This window comes from Nematostella vectensis, chromosome 12 (assembly GCF_932526225.1).
Source record: "Nematostella vectensis chromosome 12, jaNemVect1.1, whole genome shotgun sequence".
Taxonomy (NCBI): domain Eukaryota; kingdom Metazoa; phylum Cnidaria; class Anthozoa; order Actiniaria; family Edwardsiidae; genus Nematostella; species Nematostella vectensis.
In genome coordinates this window covers 10,311,564-10,335,696 of record NC_064045.1, presented here as the reverse complement: position 1 = coordinate 10,335,696, position 24,133 = coordinate 10,311,564, and the positions used below count along the sequence as shown (strand labels likewise).

Sequence of the window (24,133 nt, the reverse complement as noted above, 5' to 3'; positions counted from 1 at the left end):
GTTGCCGAACTGCACGGGTAATAGACTGTGCTAGCGTCCCGTCTTGGCCCGACTGGTGCCAATGTGTGTATGCTAGTGTGCTTTTAAAGTCCACATTTATGTATACATACTCGCAAGGATAGTTTGGCTATCCGACGGAGTTTTAGACTAGCAAAGGTCGCATGCGTGATCCGCACAATTGGCATCACGCTAGCCCGGTCGCAGCTCTAGATCCCACATGGATCTGAGCTGTGGTTTAAAGCACTTCGTTCGAGTCGAAGTCGCCCTGCAGTTTTTTTGCCGATGAAGTTTAACTGAGGCAAACCGGCTATGTCATGCTGACGAGTCCTAATAAGGACGAAACAGCTGTCCATGGTTGCCGAACTGCACGGGTAATAGACTGTGCTAGCGTCCCTTCTTTGCCCGACTGGTGCCAATGTGTGTATGCTAGTGTGCTTCTAAAGTCCTTATAGTGTCATCAGATCCCTTTAACGATGTGCCACATAGAGAAAACGCGAAATTCATTTTCGAATTTCTATGTTGGTGAAATTTACCTTTTATTTTCAATGTTGATTTCAATGTTGATTTTCAATGCGGTTTATTTTTGGACGTCCAGATTTTTTTATCAGTTTTATATTATTTTTTTGTGTGAATAAATTTCGTGCGGGATGTTTCAATTAATATTTTCTGTTTGTCATTTTTTGTCGATATTTTTTTTTGCCACAATATTTCTTTGTATTTTTTTTCAAAGAATAAAAAAATCAATAGAAAATAAATAATAAATAAAGGAATTAGTATTTTAATTTATTTTATTATATATTTTTTATAGTTGATTTCCAGTATTGTGATTGGTTTTACTGTTACAGCACTGGGCCATCATACATATGGAAGACGCAAAGGGGGATGCGCGCGCACCCCCTGTGTATGCACCCTTACCGCCACTGAATAATGTGTGCACAGCGTGCTTGAACATAAAGCCTTTCTTATGAAACAAAATTGAGTTTTAAAACTGGCATTGTGACGCTGTCTTCTGTCGGAAAGTTTAACGAAACCCGCAAACCGCATCAAGATGTGCGGTTAACGGAGCGAGGATACACTCTTTTGAGTTTTTATAAGAAAGTATATTTTCCAGTTGAGGCAGATTTTTACTACATGGGCGCAATTTGATTCTGCATTTTAGAACGCATCAGGACTAAAATATATTATTTTTCCTGCTATCTGAGCCTCGGCATGTTCTTAGCATGTTCTTAAAATTTAGTGAAATTTCAGACTTGAATTTCTTATAAAAAAGGTGTCTTTAAAAAAAGAAAGAGTGTACAGATTAGAACGAACGAGCGGCCGAGAGTGCGGTGTGAGAAGGTGTAGAGGTGAAAGATTAGTTCAATGTTACAACGAAGGAGACGTTATATTGAGTTGTTTAAATAATAGTGATTGATGCTTGAATTTTTTTTTAAAACAACCAAAGGCAAATAAATAAATCTAAATAAATAAAAATAAAAAATGTGACGAGCCTGCAGAAAATCATCTGCTTAGTCAGCAGACATACTTGCGACAGTAGCCTCGTTTTCATGATGGGCCTGGTTGAATAGTTCCAACTTACTAAGTTTCTTCGTAAAACACCAATTATTTACAAAATTCACGAAAAATCACAGTAATATTGCAATGCATATCAGAGACAAAATGTAATAGACCCTTAGAAGAATTTTTGCAAATTTTTTACCTGGATAGGCTGAGATATCTTGTGTTTTATGTTTGCGCGCTGACGCAAAGATGGCGACATCTTTCTGTTGTTGGAGGAAAAGGTAGCGAAGGTTTATACCAACTAGAAGTCTAAATACATGCACTGTTGAAATGGTAAGTTTGTAAGCTTGTCTGTAACCATTTAAGTGCTGTTTGTTAAGGCATCTCTCTTCTGTTTCGATAAATTTGTTCGTTTTCCACTCTTCCCTCTAAGAGTTGACCATAGCATTTTTGAGTAACAAGTAAAGCGGGCCCGTAGCCAGGTTCGGAAGAACCCCCCTCTCCCCACTCGACTGGAAGGTCCGCTCTAATCATAAATATCATAAAATGAAAAGATGGAGATATAACTTCTTTTGCAGTAAAACTTCACATTTATGCACACCCTATAGAAACTAGATCACTGTATTTTCTCTATAGGCATCAAACGAGGCTTCCCTTCATTCCCTTGAAGCTCTTATGGATGAGTTCTTTTGTGGAAATGCAGACAATAACAGAAAGAGAGAAATCGGTATGTTCTATTTAGATTAGAAGAGACTGTTTAGATATGCATTCCCTTTCATTGCAGCCATCTTACCATTTAATGAATCTCTCTGCCTGATTGTTTCATCTGTCAGTGTGGTCATCTCTCTGTCTGTCTGTCCATTTCTATCCCCTCTGTCTGTCTATCCCTCCATCTCTTTCCGTCTGTCTGTGCGTGCCTGTCTATCTATCCATCTCTTTCTATCTGTCTGTCTATCTCTATCTTTCTGTCTGTCTATCAATCCATCCCATCTCTTTGTATCTGTCTGTCCATCTCTATCTATCTGTCTCTCTATCACACTCTATCCATCCATCTTGGAAAGGTTGTCCATCTAGGAAGACATTTGATGTTCCAAATGTAATGTAACTATTTATACAATTGCTTCGCCCACATGTAGAATACAAGGTTTGTGAGAGACTGTCACAGAGCAGTGGACAACCTTTTCAATTTGAATTATGTTGTATATTATGTGTACAGTTGATAGCTCAACTCTCTCCTCCTTCTGCAGAACATGTGCTCCATAATTTTGGTCAGCAGTCGGGAGCGTGGCATCACTGCGTGTATTTTCTGAGCAACAGTCGGAATCATTATGTTCTGATGTATGCTATATCAATATTTGAGGTAAGCGTTCAAATGAAATATCAAATTTAAATAACTACAGTATTTTATAAATGAAAATTTAAAGCAAACAATAAGTTTCTCCGGCTGTTCTTTTCATCCTTCCCATTTGCTATTGTCAGTAGGATTTGATGATGGATTTAACTTCCTTATCTGCCGAGAAATGAAAATTAAAATAATGCAAAGCATTGCATTCATTTACATTAAAGAAAGAGAAGTGTCTTCACCTTTTTTTTGCCTCTATCCCATAGCTGTCAACTCTCCCACATTAGGCAGGAGTCATGGACCCCACCTCCTGCTCTTCAGCATTGAACACCAGATCCCCTGTGTTTTAGAGATTTTTATTGCTTCCGAAAAATTATTCTATAGAAAATCTTCATTTTGCCTATTTTCTATAAAATGATTATAACTATAATTTCCATGCGCAGCGCAATTTATCCAATACCCTCGTGAGATCTATAAGTGGACTTGTGCATGAGAGCTATCTATACAGCAAACGACTGCAAGGGTATACCCACCCCTCCACCCACAAAAATATACCCCACCCCTCACCCTAAAAAATTCCTTGAGATTTATGGGGGTTGACAGGTATGCTATATTGTATGCTAATAAAGTGGGATTTGAGAAAAGGATTCTATTCTCTTATCCAGCAAGGGATGGTGATATGAAAAAAAAAGGGAATTTAAGAGCGTTCACAATTACGAAAATTATCAAATTAAAAATGTTAATCACAGAATTGCACTAACAAAGCTTAGACTAAGCAACCACAAACTATCGAAACAGGACATCACACAAAACTGTACACTCCCCCTGAACAAAGAATGTGCCCAATATGCTTGGTCGAAGTTGAGGACAAGGAACACTTTATGATAAAATGCCCTGCATATAATGAATTGAGGGGGAAAATGTATAGGGTTTTTCCATTTGCAACAAAACAGAATCTAAAAGGTGATTAGTTCAAAACAGGAGAGTGCAACCAAAAATTAAATAGCTCAATTTGTTTGGGAAGCAACGACAATAAGGGAAAGTGCTTTGTAATGAGAATTATATAATAACATCACTACAAAGTACGATGATAGAGAATTTATTGTAAATAGGAATATAATTGAAAACCAATTGTTTACTTTTTAATATAAATGTATTTGGAGCATTGCCCGTGAATCAAAGGTGAAAAGGTGCCAAGTAAAATAATTGAATTGAATTGAATTGAAAATTAGTCAACTCATTCTCCGCCCCTATTCCCTATATGTCATTAAGGTTGGCAGAACAAGATTGATTAATCTGTCTTTATAGTGTTATGTTGAAAAGTAATGGCATATGTGAATAAAACAGATGGAAATAATATAAGATAAAGAATTTCTTCATTGTTCCTCAGAATTTGATAAACAAACAATGGATCGGTACCCAGCCATCGGACAAGACGGAAATCCGATCATTCCTCAAGCAGTACTTGTTGTCACAACACAAGGCTCTTCCGGCATTTGTCAGGAACAAGCTGGCCAAGGTCATAGTAGACATGGGTAGACTAGATTGGCCACATTTTTACCCTAACTTTCTCTCTGATATCATGGAGGTTGGTATATTCATTCACATGCAAAATACCTGGGTACCTGTGTTTTATTTAACCAGAGTTTATGTTAGTCAAGTCAAGTACCATTATTGGGTAACAGTATACCAACTGGTACTTGACTCAGTTTTTATCTGCCCTGAAAAAGAAATAATGAAGACGATAATTTGGCTGGATAGATGACCATTCACATACTCATTTGCAGTTCACACACACTCACTATCTTTTTAACATTAGTCAGTCATTGCTGAGTGGGTTTGACACTACATGGTACTAACATACCAGTATTTTTATTTAGGCACTATTTTAACTCCAATATTACCTTTAAAATCCCTACCCTTATGTAAAGCACAAATTAGCTTTAACACCCCTTTTAGTTGTGAGTGAAGCAATAGAAGGTGCTCTTTATTTTTCTGAAAGACTGAAAACACAGGAGAAACAAGTTCAACTCACTGAAACCTAGACTTGAACACAGAAAAGTCTAATAGCTGAGAGCCAGGATTTTAACCTGGACTGCAGCGTGATGGGATTCCAATGTGCTAACCTCTAGACCGATATGTTTACACTGGATGGTGCAGGCACTCATGCTTAGTGAATCTAGAATTCACTAAAAACCAGTGATGTATTTGTCCTTTATTTTAAATTACAGCTTATTCAGCAGCCTTCAAACACTAGCCTCGGCCTTATCATGCTACAAACCACCTCTGAGGAGCTGGCCTCACCCCGTGAAGACCTCAGTATTGCACGTCGCACAGAGTTACACCGACTGCTCCTACATGAGGTCCCAGCCATCCTCTGCCTACTGACTCAGCTGCTCGACCGAATACTGGACAAGCACCGTCGTCTAGCATCCACAGTCACCCCTCCACCCTCGCCAACACATGGTGTAGCCTCTACGCATAGTGCCAGCCCAACTGTCTCAAACAGTAGCACCCTCTCCCTCTGTTCCACTTCCCCCCTGACGGATGCACCTCACCATGTCTCAAATCCTCTAGTTGGAAGACTGTTGAATCAGTCACCCAAATCTCGGCAAAACTTTGGACACCCTCTGCCATCACTGGACCCGGACGCCGAGGAGATCAGCTGTTTGACTCTTAAGTGCCTGGCACATCTGTTCAGTTGGATTCCGTTGTCGAGTACAATCAAGCCTGCACTACTGGGGACAGTGTTCTACTTTGCTGAGTTTGGCTGTAATGGTATATCGGGTGGTGGTGGTGGTAGTGTTGTCTGCAACCCTGATCTAGGTAATGCCTTGATGCTTACATACACTAATAGCGACATACATTTAGATATCTGGTTTTAGATAAGCTTCCAGTAAATTTAAAAGTTACAGTATTTTGAGATCTGTCACATATCCATAATTAATCTTTCATGCAATTAAAAAAATATATATTTTAGCAAAAGGGCCATAAGTGTGCCAATGATGGGTAAAAGAGCATTTGAAATAAGCTAACCCTCTAGGGTGTGGCATTTTGTCCATGTGGGTTTTAAGAGTGATTTTGAACTCCCCTTATCCCCACTCATTTCCTACTGAGCACAGAATATAAAAGTCTCTCACAAAAACATTATGCTTAACTGAACACACAGAAAATTAAAGTCTCTCGTAGAAAAATTAGGCTTAACGATACCGTAGACCCAAATGGCTTCATTTCGGGTGAAATTTTTTTATCGTGCCATTCAATGACAATAGGCATACTCTAGGTTTTAGCAAAAAAATACCACCAAAATCTTAAATATTACGCCAGATATTCAAGAAAAACCAAATTCGAATGAATGTAGCGTTATTCTCGAAGGCGTCAATAATCCCATAATCCTGTTTACTTAGCTGAAAGTCCCGCGATCAACGTCCGGGGAACTTAGTTTTACAGCTTTTCCCTCTAATAAGCATACAAGCTCTTCAGTATCATTATCAACGTTTTATCTAAGATTTATCCGTATTTATATCAACTTTTTAAACGTTTACTCTAAATTTTGCATAGTTGTAAACTACGCCAAGATTTAGTAAGAATCCTTGGCTTCCTTCGAAGAAGGCTAAGCGAGGAAGAAAGCCCAAAACATAGAGTTGTCTCCGTTCGAGGGCTTTTTAAGTTTTCCGTGCTCTTCTTTTGTTCGGTGCAAGCTCGTTTCGGTCTAGGCATCTTCCTTCACTAGCACACCAGCGGTATGACATTTGAGCGCCTAAGAGTTCCCCCCCTTGCTTGTAGAGCATGCAATGTGATTGGTTGCCATACGCGGCTCTATTTGCTCTTCGCCTGTCATTACTGTCACGCTGCCTCTAATGTTTACACAACTTCAATCCCCGATATCTCGCAATCAAATTTCACCCCATCTTACTCTAAATATGTGAATTGAAGGTACACTTCTAACCGCCCGATTCCTGCGCAACTTGGCAAGCGTCTAGTAGAGATATTGTTCTGTCACACTGTGCCGCAGATAATCAATAGCTTTTTTTGTTACGGACTTAATTAGCGCGTTGTAGCCAAAGAAGCAAAATTATTCCACGCCTAACTTTGACCCTTGATATCAACGAGGCTGTGTGACGTCAAATGTAGACATGGTTTGTCAGTTCAGTACATGACGAAAGATATAAAGCAGATCCCGGGAGGTTACGCCCTTTTGGTGTGTATAAATAATTTGCATGTTTAAAAGTGGTCGATTTCGCACTTCGGACCAGGAAAAAGCACTCAAAATTAAGCGCGTATAAAAAATGATTATTTTAGGAGGAAAGTACAATCATTATGCTTCAAATTGATATATAGTTTGTTGGCATTTGCTTTAATCCAACGCGAGCGCGAGTGATTTTGCCGGGACGATCGGGGTAACTACCGCTTGGGTCTACGGTATCCTTAACTAAACACACAGAATATAAAAGTCTCTTGTAGAAACATGATAACTAAACATAATAACTAAACACACAGAATATTAAAGTCTCTCACAGAAACATCATGCTTAACACACTGCTTTATAATAACCTGTAAATGTTGTATTCTCTTTAACAGGTGTACTTGCCATGACATGCATTAATGAGCTTCTGTCTAAGAACTGCGTCCCACAGGAGTACGAAGAGTATCTTTTGAAGCTGTTCCAACAAACATTCCAACTTCTGCAGCGCATAACCAAAGATAGTGCCTCATCATCAGACGACCACCTTTCTGAACTTGATGATAGGTACTGTAAGCAGTTCATCAGGAGACAGAAAAAAAAGCCTTATAATTTGTTTTATAATCTCACCTTATAAGAACCCCCTGAGGGTTGGTTTACAATGAAAAAGACATCATGCATTGAATACCCACTTTAAAATACCCAATTTTTAGTGTCTAGGGTTAGAAATTGCTTCATCCACATCTACTGTAATGTACTATCTTTTAGGGTTAAGGATTGCTGTTGACCACACCCAAACTGCTATTCGTTAGGGTTAAATTGATATTGCCAATGATAACCCCTATCTGTTTTAAGATGTCCCTTGTCTCAAGGACATAACTTACCAAGATAGGCATAGCTGTAGCAGGGCTTGAATTATGGGGGGGGGGCACTATACAGAAACTTAAAAAAAAAAACAATGGGCAGCACAGCCACACCCCTACTTGTCATTTCCTTATAATTTTTTAAAATATTGGGGGGGGGGGGAAGTACCCCCAGTGCCCCACCCCCATCCACGCCCCTATGGAAGCACCAAGCCTGTTACCTGCTTGGAATGGTTGATGTCCTGTCAGTCTGTCATTTTTAATGTATGTTTCTTGTGTTTCCAATCTATTTACCCATCTATATAACAGGAAGGAGAGAATGATTTTTCTTTTTTTTCTTATAGCTACCTGAACAAGTTTACAGAGTTCCTACACCTGTTCGTCAGCATCCACCTTCGGCGTTTTGAGAACAGCTCCCTTTTCCCAATCCTGGAGCTCCTGACTCTGCTGTATAAATACACCTTCCATCAGGTCAGTCATAATGCACTAGCCTTGTATTGTAGCTCTTGGGAATTCTTTGATCTGGAGAGGTAGGTTTGGCAAAGTCCAATCTGTACACTCTTGAAACCTGGGTATTACAAGACCCTTCCCCCTTAAAAGACCAAGAGCCAGATCCCCCCACTTCCTCACCCCTCCCCCCCCCAAAAAAAATATATATAATAATAATAATAATAATGATAATGATAATGATAATGATAATGATAAGTAATGAAAAAATAAATAAATAAAAATGAGGCCAAATTCATTCAACATTCTGTCACTGTTATCCAGCTTTGAAATTGCATGGGGTGAAAATAATTTATATTTTACAAGATTTTTGGTTGTAGTCAGGTATGCAGCTAGGATTTTCTGATTAGGCCAGGGTGGGTTGAGAAGGTAGGGTAGGTTCACATTAATATGTGTTATATGGGAAAAAAGCATAATATTTGACAATCATTCAAATAGAAATGATATACTTTTTGGCTGTAGAGGGAGTGTGTGTGCGTCTGCTGTGAGCACCCCTAGTAATAATTCTGTCGGGTCCTTATACTGTTTTATACTGTGGTATCTCCAGCCTCAAAATGAAGGATTTTTCAACTGCCTGGACACATGGTCTGTTTTCCTGGAATATCTGACATCAAAGGTGTCCAGCGCTAGAAGAGATAAGCTAGCAGAAGCAGAGGCCACTGTATCAAGGTGTGTATCGTTTTTGGAAAACCTAGGTTTACCATTATCACTAACAAAAAAAATCCCCTGGGGAACAGCTGTATCAGAGGTTATTCAATAAGATAAAGTTGAGGGTGTGATTGGGCAGAGCAAATAGAAAATATCAGGTATCCAAGCCATAGAGAAATTTAAATCATTGGAACAAAAAGGGAAATGGTGACATAAAGCCTACAGTCTCATTATTGACATGATTTCCCTCAGCTTCAAAACTTTAACACTTTGAAAACTTTAACACATTGAAAATAAGAGATTGATGGTTTAAAGAATGTCAGTCACCTTCTCCCTTGTTATTGTTTATAATTGAAAATACAACAGTTTATTTGCAAGTAAAATTTAAAAAAAGCAATCCACAATTGTGGACTGATACTTTATCAATGGTGTTTGATTGAAAGTTTCTTAGTTACTTGCTTAAACTAGCCGATGGAAATGAATTCTTTGTGTGACTCGGCATTGAGCGGGAGCTTAAAATGGCAGCGTGTTTGGCCTTTTTTAAACACTGAAAGTAGCCATGCAACAAGCTCTGACAAAGCTGTTCCCCAAGGTCTTTTTGTTTGTTAGTGAAAATGGTAGAAAAAAGAACTCCCTGGGACTCCTGGGATGTGTTTTATATGTGCTTGGTTATTCCCTTTGCTTCCCCCTCTAAGTTTTCTTTCCTGGAATGCATCTGTCTTCTTTCCAGATCTAAGCAGTAGCCCTGCCCTTAGTTTATTGTCCCATCTTGTGTACCTCTGTACTAGTTTGAATTCTTGTTTTTTGTGTCTAGATACAAGGATGTGCTTATGCTACTACTGAATGATATTCTGAAAAAGATACAGTTCCATCACAATCATGATCAGTTGGAGGAACTGGATGACTCGGATATGGATGATAATGTGAGGTTTAATGTTCTCTGTCTAGCAAATAAGTAAATGTAAGTTGGAGGAACTGGATGACTCGGATATGGATGATAATGTGAGGTTTAATGTTCTCTGTCTAGCAAATAAGTAAATGTAAGTTGGAGGAACTGGATGACTCGGATATGGATGATAATGTAAGGTTTAATGTTCACTGTCTAGCAAATAAGTAAATGTAAGTTGGAGGAACTGGATGACTCGGATATGGATGATAATGTGAGGTTTAATGTTCTCTGTCTAGCAAATAAGTAAATGTAAGTTGGAGGAACTGGATGACTCGGATATGGATGATAATGTAAGGTTTAATGTTCACTGTCTAGCAAATAAGTAAATGTAAGTTGGAGGAACTGGATGACTCGGATATGGATGATAATGTAAGGTTTAATGTTCACTGTCTAGCAAATAAGTAAATGTAAGTTAGAGGAACTGGATGACTCGGATATGGATGATAATGTAAGGTTTAATGTTCACTGTCTAGCAAATAAGTAAATGTAAGTTGGAGGAACTGGATGACTCGGATATGGATGATAATGTAAGGTTTAATGTTCACTGTCTAGCAAATAAGTAAATGTAAGTTAGAGGAACTGGATGACTCGGATATGGATGATAATGTGAGGTTTAATGTTCTCTGTCTAGCAAATAGATTTGGAAGGAGCTGGCACCAGCATTATGGAGGAGGGAATGCCTTTATGGAAATAAAACATTAAATACACCACTTTACTACTTCGAAATCAGAATGTCAACAAAATAGCTTAAATTGAAGATGCCATAAAAATGGGACCAGCCGCTCAAATTCCATTTGTCATTTTTGAGAATTACATAGCTTGCTATGCGTATTTGTAGTTTGAAATATGTTATTAAAAAAAGTAATTAATGTCACGACAGGATGAGTGCAACTTTGGAATATTCTTTGGGGCTAAGTGGAAATGCTGCTTCTATTTTGTACACTACTTGTGTATATTTGTGCTTTCCTTAAAAAAACATCCCTCTCCCTGAGATCCAGTCTATAAGCCTGAAGATAATTGTCATTGACAACATGAATAAAAGTCTCTAGCTGCATACACCTCTTTGAAATAAGGCTGCACTCAGAGAATCTGTGTATCGTAACCCGCAGTGCTTCAACGTTAATAAGCAAATAAGCATTGATAAAATACAAATTGAGGTTTGAAAAGATGTAGAATTCTTGTTAACATTCTTATGAACATTCACATAGCCTTCAGAAACAAGGATTCAACCGTTTATACGGTACCCATGAACTACTGCAGGTTAGGACACATGGGTTCTTGAGTGCAACCTTATTTGAAATAGCTGATACTTATTTGTTTTTTTTTTTCTGTTTATTGCTGTTTATTGTTGTTTAGGCTGAGACTGAGTGGCAGGCCTTTCAGCGCAATTGCCTCGAGATTGTTGCCAAGCTTGCCGAACTGTTGCCAGCAGAGGCTTTTACTGCCCTGGTAAGATGAGAACATGTACAATGACAGAAAGGGGGAACTACGTCAGGGGCTTAGGGGGGGGGGGGAGTGGCAGCCATGCCTACTAGGTGACTATCCATTTTTGATTCCTCACCCACTTAACGCTGATTTTCATACACTCTGATTTTTCAGACCATAGCCAGGATTTTGAGCAGGGGGAAGGCTTGTGCACACATCCCATCTAGCAGGACATTTTTTCTCATGCATCTCATCCTAGCTCGCAGTGGTTCTCAATTCTCCCTGAAACCCCCCCCCCCCCCCCCCCCCCCGGCTGCAGGCCTGATGTTCCCCGCCCTGAATTTTACTTCAACGCCCAAACTCCCTTCTGTTAACAGGACTGTACTGAGAGGTGTGGCATTAGGGACAAGTGCCCCCCCCTCCCCTCCATTCTTAAAAAAATATAAGGATTGACCATTCCCCTACTATGGTTGGGCCCCCAATTTTCTTCATGTTTCTGTATCATGCCCCCACCCCTCCCCACCAATATTTCATACTGCCTTCTGCAGCAGTGTTTCTGGATCCAAACATGTGCGTCAAATATGTTACTCCTGCAAAAACATTGATGCAAATAAAATATGCCAGTTACTGTAGTTTAATAACCCCAGCTTGGATAACTGGAATCCCATCCTAAAATAAAAACATTTTATTCCATTGCTCAAAAACAAATAAAAAGTTAATGGGTAAAAATATTTTCCATGATAATACGAATTTTTAAAATACCAAAAACTTTCAGACTGCCCTTCAGGTTATCCTATATAAGTTATCCTACATGCGTTTTGTTTTGCAGTTTCCCTTGTTCAGCAAATACATTGATGTTTATTTGGGTCTTGGACAGTTCATCACGAAAACAGCAGAAGGTAATACTTCCAGATAATATTTGTAGGTGATCTCCTGGATCTAAAATGGTGATCATGAGACAGTAATCATTCTTATGTCTAATTGTTATCATAATTGCTTGAATTAGTGACTCCTCCAATTAATAGTACCCCTCCCCCCAAAAAAATAATAATAAGCAGCTTTCCTTATAATTGTTATCATAATTGCTTGAATTAGTAACTCCTCCAATTAATAGTACCCCTCCCCCCAAAAAAAAGTAATAATGAGCAGCTTTCCTTATTATGAAGAAGACCATCCCCTTAATAAGTACCTAGCAGGGGTGTGTCTAGAGATAAAGATAGCGTGGGGTCCAGAGTATGAATTCCCTGACCATAAGTCAATTAAGTTCAAATCAGCATCTTCAGCACTGGTAATAGGTCACTTTTATCTATCCAAATACATACTTAAAACTAACCGTCTTCTTAACTACTACCAATTGGGGCAACTGGAGTAGAGCTCATATCTTCACATGTACAGGTTGGGGTCCTGCCCCCCCCTGACCTCTCACCTGTCTTGGCTGAACATTTTGCTCTTTTAGACTCTTGTCATAAGGGGGACTCTACCTCTAGTTTTTTTTTTTTAAATCCCTGCACGTTTTATCAGAGATAAAACGGATTTTGAAATAAGCTAAACCCCCAAATAAGCGGCATCTCCAAAGATGTAAAACATTTGATAAGTACCACAGAGCTTATTCAAGCAATTACTGCATGTCAAGGTTCTCTTGTGTGTTTTTGCTTGACAGGTACCTTTCACATGGATCTAGGAGGAGAGATGGAGTGCCGTCAGCTGCACTGTAGTCTGCGAGATCTCTCCACGATAGAGCGTGCCCTTGGCAGGCTAGTGGAGCACTTTATTGGCGAAGTGAACTTTGGCAACAGATTCAGTGATGGCGAGGCTATTGTCGACAGGTCAGCAGTTTGTTAAAGCAATCCCCACTCTGCCGCCAAAACACAGTCATCTCTTCTTGAAAAGCCACCAATATTTTGACTTTTATGATATCCATAGTCCCCCATCCCCCTTCACAACAAATTCTTGCTTCTCGGCCATTCTTTGCATGAAATAAATGTCCAGTTAGTGACTATTGAATTGACAAGTCACCCTCGGCTGTACCATCAGATGTATTCACCTTCCAGCCCAATTTTCACATTGCATATTATTTCTTGTAAAAAAAACCTGGCAGGGTTGGGTTGACAACATGGTAGGGTGTGGGTGCACAGGCTTCTAAGGTCCCGTTGCCGTAGCAGGCCTCAGAATATTGAAGGGGCACAATAAAGGAACACTAAGAAAATATTTAAGGCACAGCCACACAACTACTGGTTAAATCCTGCCTTGGTAGCTCTACAAAGGATTGATTGTTGCGTTTCAGCGTCTTTATGTATTTGTTTGGGGAGATCATTTGAATTTATAGTGTGTAAGGGGTTACCTAACCACCAGTCATATTTTCTCAGCAATTCTCTTTCCTCCGCTATTATGAGGTTGTTGTTTTTGTCACAACTCTCATATCCTTCTTTTCACAAAGTGAGGGTTCTTATTATCACTTTAGGTTTTGCCATGTTGCATTATTTGGGACCCAGATGAAACTGTACTCCATCAAGTCTACTATGCCATCGCTTCTACAGCCAGACCTTATAGAAGTGTAAGTTTTACTTTGGCCACGTCCCAAGAATAATCTGTTGGTTAAAAGCGGGTATTCGTACCGTGACACCTGGGATGGGTAGATAAAAAATGTGTTTGTGTGTGTGTGTGTGCGAATACCCGCTTTTAACCAACAGCAGTCAATGTGGTTATGATGATGTAGATGTGGTAGATGTGATGGTGATGATAGTGGCGGGGGTGTTGATGGCAATGATGGTAGATGGATATTGATATTGGTTATGATGATGGTATTGATGATGATTTTGTTGCAATTGATGATGATCGTGATGCTGTTATTGGTATTTTGTGATAATGTTCGTGGCGAATGCGATGGTGGTTGTGTAGATAGCGATGATGATAACTGTGTTTGTGGTGATGATACGGATGATGGTATGTGGTGATATGGTTGTTGCGATTGTGGTGGTGGTTGTGATGATGTTGATGATGAAAATCTGAAATCTGTGTTCCTCTTACCGTTGCTATGGTGATTTTCAGTCATGCCCAGGCCCTCGCAGCCTTGCAGGCCTACTGCCATTGGTTGAGTCAATTCTACCTTGAAAGTCAACGACAACAGCAGCACCATGACAAGTTTGCCACGCTGGTATCCACGATCATCAACGCCCTCATTCCACTCCTCAGCAAAGAGGTGATGTCATTACACTTAAAATGGATAAAAATAAAAATAAATTGGAGTAGCTGATCACTCTCATCGCAGCTAGATGAATTAGCAGTTGAGCAGCTAGAATTATGAGAGCGTAGTTTCAGATGTGGTCGAGTTGAAGGCATGGGAAGGCGCCTTAGGTAGCCACCATACAACTCATGTCTGACCACGGATCACAGCTAAGATCGAAATTGTTGGTTTTGTGGAGGGAGGAAAACCGGGTAACCCGTAAAAGACCCTCAGAGCAAAGGCGAGACCAACTGACTCAACTCACGTCGGAACCTGGAATCGAACCCGACAAAAAGGGACTTACATGGTCTCCTCTTTATTTTTATTTACCTCTGCATCATTTAAAGATAAATATGTGTCATTTTTGGTTTACCTGCATTAGTGAGATCTGGATTTTAGGATATGCCTGTCGTGAAATCGGTTGATTATAAACTTTTCCAAGATAGACTTATTAGCGTGTCCTCCAGCGGCTAATTGTGTGGTTTGTCTGTGTAGGTCCCTCACCGCGTGTCGCTACCCGCGTGTCACCTTCTCAACTCCCTGACGAGCACCGTACGCCCTTCATTCTTTATAGCGCTAGACAAGGTCCAGAGCTTGTACCGGGACATCAGCAATGGAAGTCTGGGCGGGGTACCCTTGGAGGTAAGAGGGTAGCATCATCGCTTGGCAAAGGCAAGGCAAAGCGTTGAGGGATTTATTTCATAGTTATTTACTATGCTTATTTTGTATAAAAAAAAAATCAGTCCTACGAGGTATCAATGAGGTCCAGGTCAACCCTTTTGTGTCTCCTACATGTTCTTTTTAATGCGCAGCCCTCACTTCAGTGGACCGAGTCTTTCACTGACGCCAATATGCAACTTACGAGATGTATGCAAAGACGGCTCTATTCTTGTGCTTATGTATAAAATGATGTATGGATAAATAAATTTTCAAAAGATAATTCTAATATGTAAGAATATCCAATATAAAGCCAAATACAAGACCTGCCAAACATGTGATGGAGTTTAAAGGGGGTTTTAAAAAAGGCAAATCACACCGTCATTTTACGCTCCCGCAAGATACCGTTAAACTCAAAGAATCCATTTCCATCGACTAATTCAAACAAGTGACTGAGATACTTTTAAAGGAATATCGTTAGTAAGTAACTTTTCAATCGTTCTTGGTTATTTTTAAGTTTCCCTAAATAAAACGTTATTTCTACTAGGGTAACTCGAACTTCCCTAACTCGAACTTTTTTTCGTATTTCTGGAGGGCCAAGGCTTCTGGCCTTTATTTCCCGCCTGGTTATAGGAATACTCGTTGAGTAGTGTTTTCTACTAAAGCCCCATCTACATAAACAATTTTTAGTTGACAATTTTTATTTGCTAGTGTAGATGGAGCAAAGTCGGCAATTTTTATGGGGCAACTATAGTTGCTCAAAAGCTAGCAGGTTTGCTTTTTCTCGGTAATTAAAAATTGTCACATGAAAAATTTGCTAGTGTAGATGCCAACAAATATAGTTGTCAGCTAAAAATTGTTAGTGTAGATGGTTTTAATGCAATAGAGAGAACGTTGTTTCCTGTTTCCCCTTTTATTGATGATGACTTGTACACGGCTATAGATTCAAGTATTGGTGTTCAGAAGCTTGTCCAACGCCCTGGTGTTACCCTGGCCATACGTATCTGGCAATGAACAGGTATAGTATGGGGGGAGGGGGTGGGGGCTTTCCTCACATCCTTAGGATTTTAAAATAAAAGTATGAGAGATATCGAAAAATGCCTACCGCCTTGTTTTTATATTGGGCCCTACTTTGAAACATCTTGGTTTCGCCTCTGCACATTGAAGCGGAAACAAAAGATCGTGGAACAATAATCAACATGTAAACAGAGCTTTTTTAAGCTGGTGAGGGGCATTGTCACCAGTTTACTTCCGGAGGGCCGAGGGAAACCTCAACCGTGTTCAACAGTGTTCATTTTTTAATATTTTTCGCTTTTTCCGTTAAAAAAAATCGGAGATTGTTACGTAATCGACCGGAAGTAAACTGATGAAAATGAGGCTTTAACCGTTAACAAGCCAAGCACAATATGGTGATTCTAAAATGCAATGACTCTTTGAAGCACGCCGGCTCTCGTAACTGTACTAAGAGTTTTTTCTTACCCTTAATAGCAGTGGGAGATGCGTTCCCAGAACCACCTGAGCCTTATCAAGGGCCTGACGTCACGCTACAAGGAGATGACGTCATCACCCGGTTTCTCCACCAGTAAGGAACTCCAGCAAGCGGCCAAACCGAGCCTGCAGTACACGCTTCATATATTACAAGACCTGGTGTCAGCGGTTGCGGAAGACCAGGTTACCAAGACCAAGGTGATTCTGTACCATTCCATTCAAGATGTTGTGCAGCTGACTTTGACCGTGTTCCCGCTTTACGCCAACGAGCCTGGTAACTAGTAGTAGTGTTGACCTGTGCAGTGATCGTTTGATGATAAGAATGTAAACAATTTTTTTTTGGAATAAGTGAGTAATAATTCAACGACGTTAATGGTACTTAGTGTATTGGATATTAGTATAAATCCACTTACATACTATCACGAATCTCGGGATTTGGTTGGCTCCCGTACTCACTCTATTGAGCCATAGATAGTGATTAGCGAAAAAGCCGGCGTTTTCGCTACAAAAGCGGTTATTTATTACTGAGAATTTATTACTGAAGGTAGTATGCAAGTGGATTTATACTAAAACAAAACACAATTAACTATTGACTACTTTGGTGAGATCTTACGTTACTTACTTCTCTGCCTCCACGCACTTCCCTCGTTAGAACAGGGTTTTAAATCGTACTTAGATTATCAAAAGCTGCATGGTATTCAAAGAAAACAAGGGATTTTGAGTTTAATCTAATGGAAAATATATAGCATTTTAAACCTTTTTCGTAAAGTGACCTAAAAACTGCTTATGTTATAGTTTTGCCTTTTGAAGCGAAGAAAAACTGAGACGGGAGAATGAGCTTAAGCGCGTGTGCAAATAATCGCAAATGAGACGCAAGCGGAGAAAAAGGAAACATACCCGTCCCTTTCCAAACCTAACTTCGTATTTAGGTTCTATATAAAATAAGAAGGAAGTGAAACAACGCTCGATTCCATTGTTCGAAAAACTGCCTAGTTACGGCCAATGTTGTGATGTTGGTATGAGACATGATTGATTGGCAGCTCACTTTTTCTTTGAACTTATCCCGCCGCCGACACCACAGGTAGCCCGGGCATTGTTCATCGAGCGTTGTTGCTCTTCCTTTAAATAGAACCTAAATACGAAGTTTCGTTCGGAGAGGGCTCGGGCTAGTCACGAACACTAAAGAGGCTATGGTTCCAAAGTACCGTTCAAATGTTTCGAGACTTGAAAACAACGATCGCTAGGGTTTTAGACAAGAGAAATAAAAATATAACAAGAGGCAACTAAAAAGGATTTCGCTAACTCAGAAGGCAGGAGACATTTTGGATTATAAGGTTAGAAATATTTTATTCGCTGAGTTCAATACTCAACACAAATTGGGGATTCATTTTTGTTTATTTTAAAAAGAAATCGCTGACAAAGTATCCTAATTCCCGTAGTCCTACATCTTTCGTCCATCTTTCTGACAACTTTGTCTTACGTCTTTCGTTTGTCATGTGATTTGCAGACGCCATCGACGCTATTCTAGGCTTCCTCCTTGCACTCTTCCAAAGCCTCAAGATCCAGATCGGTACCGCGGTCACTGAGCAGATCGTCCAGCGGTTGATGTCAATCTTCACTCGTGACCAGCTCTACGCGACGATTGTACACGAGAGTAGCCTGGGATCCAGAGTGGTGGAGAAATTCCTTCGACTGCTTCAGTTACTGGTACAGGAACCCGCTGCGTCGTTTAAGGCGTTTTTACCGGGCATTATATCACTCAGTATGGACCAGTTATATCCAATACTCGCAGAGGTGAGCTGAACATTGGTTACTAATGCTATCAGTCCTACAAATACCGCAGACAGGGCTTTTGTCATCTAGCGATTCCTATTAGTTTTTTTATTCCTTTTTGCTGCTACCATTTAATGGCGTCATCACGGCCGGTGTCAAAAGAATTGATTTTAAGAAAACTACTACATCAACGTTGACGGCAGAGAACAATTAAAATCCATTTTGTTTTATATACATATCCGTTATTTTTTTTTCAAACTTCCAAGAGAAAACGTCTGCGCTACAAACACAACTATCACTGCTTGGTAAAGTAGAAAAAAATGTTTAATCTTTGCCTATTTAGAATGATAAAACAGCGCTTTTTATCGTAAATAGTTGCGAATTGAACAATAAGTATGAAAGCATTGTTTTGGTTACATTATCCCTTTTCCTTTTGGACACTCCCCCTTTCCCTTGTCGGTAAATGTGAAGTGTTTTACGAGCAAAGGCGACAATACTAACCCCCTCCCCCCTTATTTTCCTACCCTAGCGCCAGTCCCCCGATATTAAAACCGAGTTCTTCGAGCTCCTTCATCAGCTTTTACTTCACAACTGGCGTTACTTCTTTCGCACATCTCTGCTGGCCAAAATGTCTGCAGGCGAGGAGCAAGTCGAGAACCAATCACAGTTCGTCTCTATGTTACAAGTAAGCTTTTTACTGGTTGCTATTGTTACGCGCTCTGTTCTTTGTTTGCGTGTTGATGATTGATACGCGCTCTTTTCTTTGTTTTCGTGTTGATGATTGTTACGCGCTCTATTATTTGTGGCCTGTTGATGATTGTTGCGCGCTCTTTTCTTTGTTTACGTGTTGATGATTGTTACGCAGTCTGTTCTTTGTTTCCGTGTTATTGATTGTTACGCACTTTGTTCTTTGTTTCCATGTTGATGATTGTTACACGCTCTGTTCTTTGTTTTCATGTTGATGATTGTTGCGCGCTCTGTTCTTTGTTTGCGTGTTGATGATTGTTACGCAGTCTGTTCTTTGTTTCCGTTTTTATGATTGTTACGCACTTTGTTCTTTGTTTCCATGTTGATGATTGTTACACGCTCTGTTCTTTGTTTCCATGTTGAAGATTGTTACACGCTCTGTTCTTTGTTTCCATGTTGATGATTGTTACGCATTCTGTTCCTTGTTTCCGTGTTATTGATTGTTACGCGCTCTGTTCTTTGTTTCCATGTTGAAGATTGTTACACGCTCTGTTCTTTGTTTCCATGATTATGATTGTTACCCGCTCTGTTCTTTGTTTCCATGTTGATAACTGTTACGCGCTCTGTTCTTTGTTTCCATGTTGATGATTGTTACGCGCTCTGTTCTTTGTTTCCGCACTCTGTTCTTTGTTTCCATGTTGATGATTGTTATGCGCTCTTTTTTTTTCCATGTTGATGATTGTTGCGCGCTCTATTCTTTGTTTGCCTGTTGATTGTGGTTACGCGCTCTGTTCTTTGTTTCCGTGTTAATGATTGTTACGCGCTCTGTTCATTGTTTACGTGTTGATGATTATAACGCTCTCTATTTTTGTTTGCATGTCGATGATTGTTACGCATTATGTTCCTTGTTTCCGTGTTAATGATTGTTACGCGCTCTGTTCTTTGTTTACGTGTTGATTATTGTTACCCGCTCTGTTCTTTGTTTCCATGTTGATGACTGTTACGCGCTCTGTTCTTTGTTTCTATGTTGATGATTGTTACGCGCTCTGTTCTTTGTTTCCGCACTATGTTCTTTGTTTCCATGTTGATGATTGTTACGCGCTCTTTTCTTTGTTTCCATGTTGATTGTGGTTACGCGCTCTGTTCTTTGATTCCATGTTGATGATTGTTACGCGCTCTGTTCTTTGTTTACATGTTGATGATTGTTATCAGCTCTGTTCTTTGTTTCCATGTTGATGATTGTTGCGCGCTCTGTTCTTTGTTTGCGTGTTGATGATTGTTACGCAGTCTGTTCTTTGTTTCCATGTTTATTATTGTTACGCACTTTGTTTTTTGTTTCCATGTTGATGATTGATACAGGCTCTATTCTTTGTTTGCGTGTTGATGATTGTTACACGCTATATTCTTTGTTTGCGTGTTGATGATTCTTACGCACTTTGTTCTTTGTGTCCATGTTGATGATTCTTACGCACTCGGTTCTTTGTGTCCATGTTGATGATTGTTACGCACTCTGTTCTTTGTTTCCATGTTGATGATTGTTACACGCTATATTCTTTGTTTGCGTGTGATGATCGTTACGCACTCTGTTCTTCGTTTGTTTGTTGATGATTGTTACGCACTCCGTTCTTTGTTTTTGTGTTGATGATTGTTACGCACTTCGTTCTTTGTTTCCATGTTATTGATTGTTTCGCGCTCTGCTCTTTGTTTCCATGTTGATGATTATTGCGCGCTCTGTTCTTTGTTTGCTCGTGATGATTGTTACGCACTCTGTTCTTTGATTTCATGTGGATGATTGTTACGTGCTCTATTCTATGTTTGCGTGTTGAAAATAGTTACGCGTTCTGTTATTTGCTTGAGGATCGGAATGGAAGTTGTGGTTTTTTTCAGGCATTCGGTCAGTCTTTCCTCCAACCCGACATCACGATTTTCAGACAAAATCTCGAAGCTCTGGAGAACTTGAACTCAAAATGCAAACTCTATCAGAAGGTAACAGTCAAAGTAATTGATTATTATAATAGCTGACATAACGGTTGAAGAGTTATAGATATGTGCACTGCTATGCTCGACATAGTAGTCATAACACAAAGAAGGTGCTGACAACTACACAGTCCCTTAAAATTGCCCTTGGCAACGTAAGAATGGTGAATACTAGCTTTACGGGAAGCCAGTCGATTTTGTGACTCCGTTGAATTATTAACATTATTTAATCCATCACTATACAAGTACTAAAGCCATTTATTTCATGCCGCAGGGTATTTTCCGTTCCAACATGCTGTTACAGTTCGTGAACGTTTTAACGCAAGCACTGGTGCACCGGTCACATGACCTGCTGCAGGATGAAATTATTATCACCATCTATAACATGGCCGCTGTAGACTGGGACCAATTCTTTGCATCCTTCCTCCCACAGTTCCTTGTGGGCTGTGAGGGGCTTACAGAGAATCAGAAATCTGAATTGAGGAACAACTTTAGGCAGGATAAGGTATTGACTTGCTTTGATGATGATGATAATGTTGGTGATTTTGGTGATGTTGATGATGACGATGACGACGACTTATTGACGCAAAGAAATTCAATAACCAAAAGGGGTCCCCAGTAGCAACGATTTGATTTGGTTTTCACTTGGACGTAAGCGCAAGCGCAGCGCACGTAATTTCCCGATTCTCACTAGAAGGCAAGCGCAAGAGAACGCAACTGCTTGATTTTCTTGCGCTTGTGTTTGACCGATTCTCACTAGTGTTGCACTTCCGTTTGCGCTTACGCTTGTGAGAACCAACCTTTAGTGGACCATTTTTTCTAGGTTATTTTGCTTTAGCATGCAGTGGTAGTGGAATTTAAAGTCGAGTGAGGAGGTTTCGTCCCCCCTTCCTCCCCTCCCTTGAACCTCCTCTGGCTACGGTCTTGCTATACGCTAAAGTCGGGAAAGGGGAAGGAGGGACCCCCCACCCCCCCCACCCCCGGCCCAAGAAAAAAAAATTAGTCTAAATCAAGTTTTGTTTCTCCTCAGGATCTGCCCTCTTTTACCCACGGTATCCAGAGATTTATTGCAGACTTACGCTACTACCGTCTGTGTAACAGCAGCTTGCCACCAGGAACCGTCAAATTTTGATTAACACTTGCGCTGCTTTGGATTTCTGTGGTTGGCTATGAGGCAAGAGGAACTGGGGAGAGGGTTTACGGTGACTTCACATCTCCAACCACAGGAAACCCAAAAAACAACCCGATATGAACTTCGGGTACTACGCTGGCGCTATTTTTATCTGGTAAGAAACAACCCAGCGCCACGAACTGTCGAGATTTAAGACCAGGCGGCGTAGCTCAATGAAAACCTTCGCTTCAAGGTTTGTGTCTACTCCCTGCTCAAGGCCAAGATGATTGACAGGGGTGAATAACATATCGAATATAATATGAAGTGCATTCAAGAAACCTGTAAACTACGGCAACATCTCTAACCTTGGCAATCACTAACTGGTAATGGTGGAGAAACTGCATATACACCTTTTTCAAAAAACGTCAGTGCAAACGGTAAATGGCGATTGGAAAATGGTAGTTCTACGACCCAAGGGACCCATGAATCCCAAAATATTTGTTTCAAATTCAGTAAAATATCAATAAAACGTACAACTATCCATTTAATATAATTAATTTATTATATGGCTACGATAGTACGCGCGCTGTGATTGGCTAATTGGTAGTCGTATTGCCCGTCTCTGCGGGCATTACGGAATTCCGTATTGCCCTACGAAAATCTTTTCACAATCTTCTGTTTTTTGACATTTCTTTCCACCTTCAAACTGCAAAATGAGCGACAGCGAGTAGCGAATTCTAACATCCAAAAGAAGCAGAAATGGTTTGTTGGCGGGCCGTCTTTTTCCGTATCAGGACCGGGAGCTTTTTTGTGTTGTTTTGTTCGGTTGCACAAATCTCGCTAAAACAAAATCGTCCAAAACACCAAAGCCACAAAAAATGGGAATGGACGAGTACTCTGAGTCGGAGTTTTATTATCCTGAAGAGATTGAAGAGGAAAATTTTGAAGAAAAAAAAAATAACGAGCCGGCGAGCGCCACCGATAAGAAATACAAAAATTAAGTTATTTATATCGGATAGCCATAGACAATGAATAAATAACAAGGGGTGTAATAACCCGGAAAAGTCTCTTTAAGATAAAAGTACTACCAGCTGTTATTTGTGAATTCAACATTTCCATCAAATCATAAAGCAACACAAAGCGATTGGCCTTTTTATTTTACTTCAGATGTTTGTTCTCTACATACCGTGGAGTTTTCGAACTAAACAGTCCATTCATGCCGTGAAGACTGACAACTTTCTTTGTTATTGTTTGGATCAACTTCACCTATGATAAAACCTGTAGCTTCCAAAAGGTGCAAATAGAAAGAAAATAGCCCGAAAAGTCGTCCAATTACTTGTTGTTGAATCTTTTCACCCATTTACATTTTTGATTTGGCAGCGCGCGAGTGTTTCTTGTTTTCCCGCCTTTTTGAAATCGATCGATAAACTAATCGATATTCGCTCGAAAGCGAAAGTTGATTTGTTTTCTTGTCATTTTTATTTTAAAAACCATATAATAAACAACTTACTAACCTCGACCGTTCCGTCATACCGGGAAATATCAAACCTCGGCTTTGGCTCATCGACCTCGCAAAGCCTCGGTCGATACGCCAAAGCCTCAGTTGGATATTTCCCGGCATGACCTCACTCTCGGTTAGTAAGTAGTTAATATGGTTCTTACATCGCTTGAGTTTATTTACCACCTTTGTTTTTACAAATAATTACTACCCATAAACACCTTTTGGTCGTAGAACTGCCATTTGGCAATTGCCATTCGCGGTTCGCGCTGACAACCTTATTTGAAATAGGTGTATACTGC

At 39.9% G+C, this 24,133-nt stretch overlaps 1 protein-coding gene across 2 annotated transcripts; it reads left to right on the top strand.

The window, feature by feature from the left end:
- Nucleotides 1-1,058: 1,058 nt before the first annotated feature.
- Nucleotides 1,059-23,362, top strand: LOC5514537 (exportin-6). 2 transcript variants are annotated; one of them, XM_048719944.1, is made up of 23 exons: nt 1,059-1,833; nt 2,137-2,227; nt 2,748-2,860; nt 4,233-4,430; nt 5,074-5,668; nt 7,424-7,592; nt 8,233-8,359; nt 8,943-9,064; nt 9,858-9,966; nt 11,349-11,441; nt 12,247-12,316; nt 13,078-13,243; nt 13,879-13,971; nt 14,466-14,616; nt 15,136-15,282; nt 16,241-16,315; nt 16,786-17,059; nt 18,293-18,579; nt 18,825-18,863; nt 19,088-19,243; nt 21,133-21,231; nt 21,497-21,727; nt 22,253-23,362. In XM_048719944.1, the coding sequence occupies exons 1-23, from the start codon at nt 1,831-1,833 to the stop codon at nt 22,352-22,354; spliced, it is 3,510 nt and encodes a 1,169-aa protein (XP_048575901.1). In that variant the 5' UTR covers nt 1,059-1,830; the 3' UTR covers nt 22,355-23,362. The 2 variants fall into 2 exon arrangements, with proteins under 2 accessions (XP_048575901.1, XP_048575902.1); XM_048719945.1 differs by lacking the exon at nt 18,825-18,863 and having other exon boundaries at nt 1,060-1,833.
- The last annotated feature ends 771 nt before the right edge of the window (nt 23,363-24,133 follow it).